We start from the raw sequence: 6,142 nt of genomic DNA, 5'->3' as shown, positions 1-6,142 counted from the left end.
TGAGGATTTCATGAGAGGAGTAATTGCGAAATTTGGCCCGGGGTGTTTCTTTTTCAACTTGGAAGGTCATTTTAAATCAGATTGTCCACAATTTTGGGATGCAGTGGCAGACATCACGCATCCAAGGCATGAGGAAGCTTTATCAAGAGTGAAGCAGAGGCGCGCAGAAAAGACAAACCGCAAGAGCTGGCGACGAAGAAAATGCAAGCGGTAACTGAAGAGACACATGAACCGGAACCAGTGACTGCGGCGGATGACTTCAAGGTTGATTATAGAGCAGCCGCGAGGAATGCTCTAAATAGAGTGCAGGAGGAACTGGTGACAAAAGAGATCGAACAAAAAGTGAAACTCGAACTGGAGAATGAGAAACTACAGGAGCAACTGAATGCCTTCGAAGCAACGGAGGTCGAGGAGACTAAAGCACCAAGCAGTTTGAGCATGAAACTTAATGTGATCTCCGGTCAGAGGTTCGGTGCCACAAGGAAGCAAGATACAGTCGATAATCTCAGTGGCTGGACACCAGGTAATCAGAAATCTGAGTGAACCATCCAAGTTCACTTTGATGCATTTGGACACATTTGCAGATTATCTGAGGCAGGTGGAGCCACGCACTGAGTCGAGGGCTGTGCGAGCACTACTAACAACGGGTGGCCCTCGCATAAAGAAACTTCATGGACGCTACCTGGAAGTCTATGGGCCGTATCAAGTGATGCTGAACGTGGATGGAATCAGTATCTACACTAGGACTTATGTAACAACAGATAGTGACCAAATAGGGCAGATCTATTTGGGTGAGGAGGAACTCAAAGTCCGCAGGATAGGCCATGACGCCATGATGGAACAAGATGCAGTACACATTGGGTATGAAGCAGATGTGACCGCACATCTGCTCGACACCAACGGAAAGAAAATCGGAGTCACAGGGCTGCTGGACACAGGAGCGGTAGTAAGTGTGATGCCAATAAAAACTTGGGAAAGAATGAGCTTCACGAGGGAAGACCTGATTCCAACGAATCTCCGACTGGCTGCCGCCAATCGAGGAGCAATCTACGTAGCCGGAAGAACACCAATAACGGTTCTCCACATGGGAGGACGGGATCTTTGGATGAGCTTCCTGGTGGTAGAAAATTTAGACGACGCCGACCAATTCATCTTGGGCAGAGATTTCGTCAGGAATTTTGACGTGATGATTGACTTGAACAACGGTCTGATACGGATTAGAAACCCGGACCGGAAGTATGTTAAGAAACCGATTAATAGGATAATAACAGACGAAAACAAGGTACCAATTTTTTTAGATAGAAAAGTGAAACTACAGCCAGGACAGGCTGTGGTGGCGACTTTTAGATTGATAAATTTAAATTCGTTAAGCCATAGTAAACAGGTTTGTTTAGTACCGAATCCAAATAACCAGAGTTCGGTGATTTTAGGCCGAAGCTTCTCGGTAACGCGAAACGGACTGTGTGTCAGTGTGCTATTGAACACACTGGACACCACGGTTTCAATCCAGCGTGGAAAGAAGCTTGGTTACGCTTTGCCGGAGAGGACCGACTATGAGGAGACACAAAACTTGAAGAAACATAGTGTGAAAGACGGTCCTTATCATGCCAATAAAGATAAAATTTTCAAGTGTTTTCAATGAAATCCGAAACGGACGACGGCTTATCGAGCTGCTCGAATTTTCCGGAACGCCCCTCGTCATATGAACTAGAATCTGACAAACCACTTTTGCCAGAGATAGAACATTTAAAAGGGAAAATAGGTGAGGGAGATTTCGAAAAATTGCGGGACCTCTTAAATCGGAACGCAGATGTATTTTCAAAACATAAGGCGGATATCGGTTGCTGTAATTTCGTCGAACACGAAATTGAACTTGAAGAGGGCGCCGTTCCCCATAGGGAGGGCGCAAGACGAATGACGCCACACAAGTCGGAAGCGTGCCGAGCGGAAATAGAAATGTTGCTTGAATACGACATGATAGAACCCTCGAAATTGCCATGGGCTTGCGGGGTCGTAATGGCGAAAAAGAAAGGGGGCAGCTTAGGTTTTGTTGCGACTTTCGTTACTTGAACGCGGTAACGATAAAAGATGCGTACCCGATACCGCGAATAGACGAGAGCCTCTCTAAGCTTGGTGATGCCAAGTTCTTCACCACATTGGACTTGGGTTCTGCCTTCTGGCAGGTCCCTCTGCGGAAGAAGGACAGAGAGAAAACAGGATTCGCGTGCGAATTAGGGTTGTACCAGTGGAAGAGGATGCCCTTCGGCTTGTGCAACGCAACGGCCACTTTTCAAAGACTGATGGCTCAGGCTTTGACCAGAGTGACAAAGAAGTACGGGAACCTTGTGATGTGTTACGTGGACGACGTGGTCATAGCGACACCAACCCTGGAAGACCATATTGATTGGCTCGATGAGGTCTCTGGATGCATGAAAAGAGCAGGCTTGAAGTGCAAACCATCGAAATGTGAAATCCTTAGGGATTCAATCAAGTACCTGAGAAGAATGGTGGACAGGCATGGTGTGAGGCCAGACCCGGAAGCAGTAGAAGCAGTGTTGACATAGAAGGCTCCCAGAACGGAAACACAGCTCCTGAGCTTCCTAGGGTTTGCCAACTACTACCGGGAGTTCATAAAAGGATATGCGGACAAGGTGTATCCGATGCAGAAGCTGATGCGCAACAAAGGGAAAAAGTTCGAATGGAACGATGAAGCAGAAGTTGCCTTCGAGAACATAAAGCGGGAACTGTGCGAAGCGCCAGTGCTAGGCATGCCTACAGAAAATGGCATGTATGTTCTTGACACAGACGCATCGGTAGTAGCCATCTCAAGAATATTGCATCAGGAGCAAGAATGGAATGGAAGAACGGTTCTCCGTCCCATTGCATACGGCAGCAAGGTCTTGAGTGACACTGAGATGAAATATGGCGCACCAAAAGCAGAGATGTTTGCAGTAGTCACATTTGTGGAAAAATACCGCGCATAGTTAGGGAGCGCTCCCTTTAAGTTACGCGTAGACAACAGAGCGTTATCCTGGTTGAAGACCTACTCGATGGATCAGAGTTATATTGGTAGATGGATAGTAAGATTGGATGGCTACCATATGATAATCGAATTCAGGATGCGTGATAAACACCAGAATGCTGACAGCCTCAGCAAGAAAACTGAGTTTTATGAAAGATTGGAGCAGAAGCAATCCAATCAGGCAGAAATAAAGAAAGGATTTTCGTTTCTGGACAAAGAAACTTATGAAGCGCTTCCCTTAACGAGATGGTTGGTTAAGTCTGGACATCCAATTCCAGGGCATCCTGAGTTACCTGTAGAGAAAGCTGCCGAGATAAAGATCCTATCCAAGGTGGACCCGGTCGCCTTGGATCTGTTGCTGCGCTCAAACCTGGTCCAACAAGAACTCTCTCGCATGAAGATAAACAGCCTCTCATTATTGGATAAAACGGTGCAGGTCACACCGCAAGTGATGTGGATGCTGGGTGGATTGTTAGAAAGAGAAGTGACCAGAGATGACCCCGAGTGGAGAGCAGCAGTGGCTTCACTAACAGTCAGGGAGAAGATCAAGATCATGCCGTCCAGACGACAACACGAAGAGAACGAGAGGGATTGTAGGACAATAGTTCAGCAACTAGTATCCTCAATGCCCCACGAGATTTTAACCAGTACTTCTTACGGACGGAAAGAACAGGGGAGCAGTACGCGAAGGAAAACCGTTACTTTTGTGGGCCAGGATAAAGAAGGTGAGAAGGTAGAACAAAACCTGCTGCAAGATTGTTTTTCCGGGGAGACGAACGATGAGAAGAGCCAGCGAGTACAAGATCAACACCCGGGACAAGAAAGTTTGTCCGGGGAGTCTGAGATAGATGAAAAAAATCCTGATGAGAAACAGGACATGGGGAACAAGGTTTTGTCCGGGGAGTTCAGATGGATGCAAAGAAGGCACAGACAAGATCGAGAGGAGCGTGCAGACTCCATCACAACCTCTTCAACAGATGACAATTCCCGAAACTCAGGAATTGACACCTATTCAGACAGGAACTCGAGCTCGGGATCAAAACTGTCCAAACTAGCGATCCACACACTACTGGTGGAAACTCGGGCAAGGGATCTGGACAGAGAGGTGTACCAGGATCCTGACAGTGATCGCTACCTTATACCAAGCGAAAGAGTCTTTGACAACGCAGCGGATGATTTGGAGACAATAGCGGTATCGAAACGTTCGATAAGTCTGTTGCCACAAAAAGAGGTAATCAGGACAGAACTCCAGCCGTTCAAGCAAGAAACACAGCTGCTGGCGAAGATTCGGTGCGTTAAGATGGAAGAAGACACACACCAGCCCAATGAGCTGAATAGTCAGATGAGGGTCATGAAGACGTACTTGAAGGCGAGATACAGACTCTCGGATCTTCTAAGGGCGCAGAGAAATGATCGCATGACAAGCAACCTGAAAAGGTGGATCGAGAATGGTTCTCCGGATAAAGGGGACCTCGAGGAAGACAGTTATCGTATCCTGAGACAGTACTTCATGCAGAAGGAAGGGAGGTTATATTTGAACAAGGACGGGATTGTGGCTTGCAAAAGAAGGGAAGAAGACAGAGTCCTATACAAGTATAACGCGATAGTTTTGCCGCAACTCTATCAGACAGAACTATTATTCAGGTCGCATGATCAGATGGGCCATCAGGGGATCGACAAAGTATATCAGAGGATCGTGAACCGCTTCGAGTGGCCTGGAATGAAAAAGGCATGCGAGAAGTGGGTAACAGCATGTCTGTCATGCCAACAGGTCAAGGATCCAAAGAAGTTGCGATTTCCTTTACAATCGATCGAGTCGTCTAAATTCAACGAGGTGTTGCAGATAGATCACCAAAATATATGCATGACAGACACTGGTTATATTCAGGTGTTGGTCATGATAGATCATTTTACGAAGTATGCAGAGGCCGTGCCCTGCATAACTGCCTCGGCGGAAGAGACATGCGACCACCTGATCAATACGTGGATAGCGAGACATGGTTGTCCGATGACGTTTCATTCGGATAATTGAACAGCTTTCGTAGGAGAGCTTACGAAAGAGCTCATGATACGCTCACAGGTTGCTCAGGCTCACTACACGACATACCACCCCCAGACGAATACAGAATAGGACGTTAGTGTCGATGCTGAGAGTATATTGTTCCAGGTACATGACCGGTTGGGACAGATACCTTCCACAGGTGATGGGAGCCTATAATAGCACGCAACACTCCACCACTGGAGTTAGTCCACACATGATGCTAACTGGACACGAGAAGTCTTTACCCTTAACCTTTTTCTACCCAGAGTATGAGGGAAAGAAAACGTCTCCACAGGTCTACGTGAGGGATGTGATCAGACGTCAACAGGAGTTGAACGATTTATGTAGACGGAATACTCAGCAAGCACAGGCAAGGCAGAGAAAAAAATTCGACAAGAAAGCAGCTGGTGCAAAAGCTTACTCGGTGGGGGATTACGTATGGGTCTTTCAGAACGTTATACCACCGAAGGGAACGAAAAAGCTCCTAAAAAGTGTTATAGACTGAGTACTGGCCGAGCCGCTCATTACGAAAACATTAAGCTACACAATCAATCGACAGAAGACTGGTGTATACCTGCAGACATGGAAGAAGGGGATTATCTAATGATGGATCCTGCTTGTTAGGTCAACGAGAAGGGCACCAGGGAGAAGAACGATTGAAACGAAGTCGTGGAGGAAGGAACGAATACACCGCTGGACCTGGATCCAAACGAGGTGATCGAAGCGGACGATGGAACCTTACCCTACGCAGAGGAGGATTGGCAAGATCCCGAACAGATGGAGGTTCCCAAGAATTTGGAACCGGATCTTCCGTTCACGATACAGACTCGTCAGAAGGACGGGACAAGACCCAGAAAGAAATATGACCCTTACGGTGACGACTTTGTAGTGGATAGGATAGATCTGAAGAAGATAGTGGAAGAAGTAGTGGGTCTAGAAGAAATAACGGTGTCACAAGACATTGACATAGTCAATGATCACGACGATGAGTGGGTCGACGACCGGTCGAAACCCGAGATAGAATTCGACGACGAGCAACAGCAGTCATATGAACAAGACTTGACGAACCTGCGTGTCTT

General features: G+C 47.1%; 1 protein-coding gene across 1 annotated transcript; it reads left to right on the top strand.

Moving 5' to 3' along the window:
- Positions 1 to 201: 201 nt before the first annotated feature.
- LOC134853499 (uncharacterized) lies at positions 202 to 5,054 on the top strand. Its single transcript, XM_063869499.1, has 4 exons — positions 202 to 342; positions 3,459 to 3,615; positions 4,192 to 4,381; positions 4,667 to 5,054. The coding sequence occupies exons 1-4, from the start codon at positions 202 to 204 to the stop codon at positions 5,052 to 5,054; spliced, it is 876 nt and encodes a 291-aa protein (XP_063725569.1).
- Positions 5,055 to 6,142: the final 1,088 nt, after the last annotated feature.

The sequence above is a fragment of the Symsagittifera roscoffensis genome, chromosome 8, assembly GCF_963678635.1.
Source record: "Symsagittifera roscoffensis chromosome 8, txSymRosc1.1, whole genome shotgun sequence".
NCBI classification, from domain to species: Eukaryota; Metazoa; Xenacoelomorpha; order Acoela; family Convolutidae; genus Symsagittifera; species Symsagittifera roscoffensis.
Note: the sequence above shows the minus strand (reverse complement) of the source record. Positions and strands in the feature narration are given on the sequence as shown.

Excerpts from the sequence above, each read along its gene's own strand:
- LOC134853499 (XM_063869499.1), top strand. The coding sequence starts at position 202 with ATGCAAGCGGTAACTGAAGAGACACATGAACCGGAACCAGTGACTGCG. Across the intron at positions 343-3,458 it reads CAAAAGAGATCGAACAAAAA|GTCACACCGCAAGTGATGTG; the intron begins GTGAAACTCGAA and ends AAAACGGTGCAG. Across the intron at positions 3,616-4,191 it reads CGAAGAGAACGAGAGGGATT|CGGATGATTTGGAGACAATA; the intron begins GTAGGACAATAG and ends TTGACAACGCAG.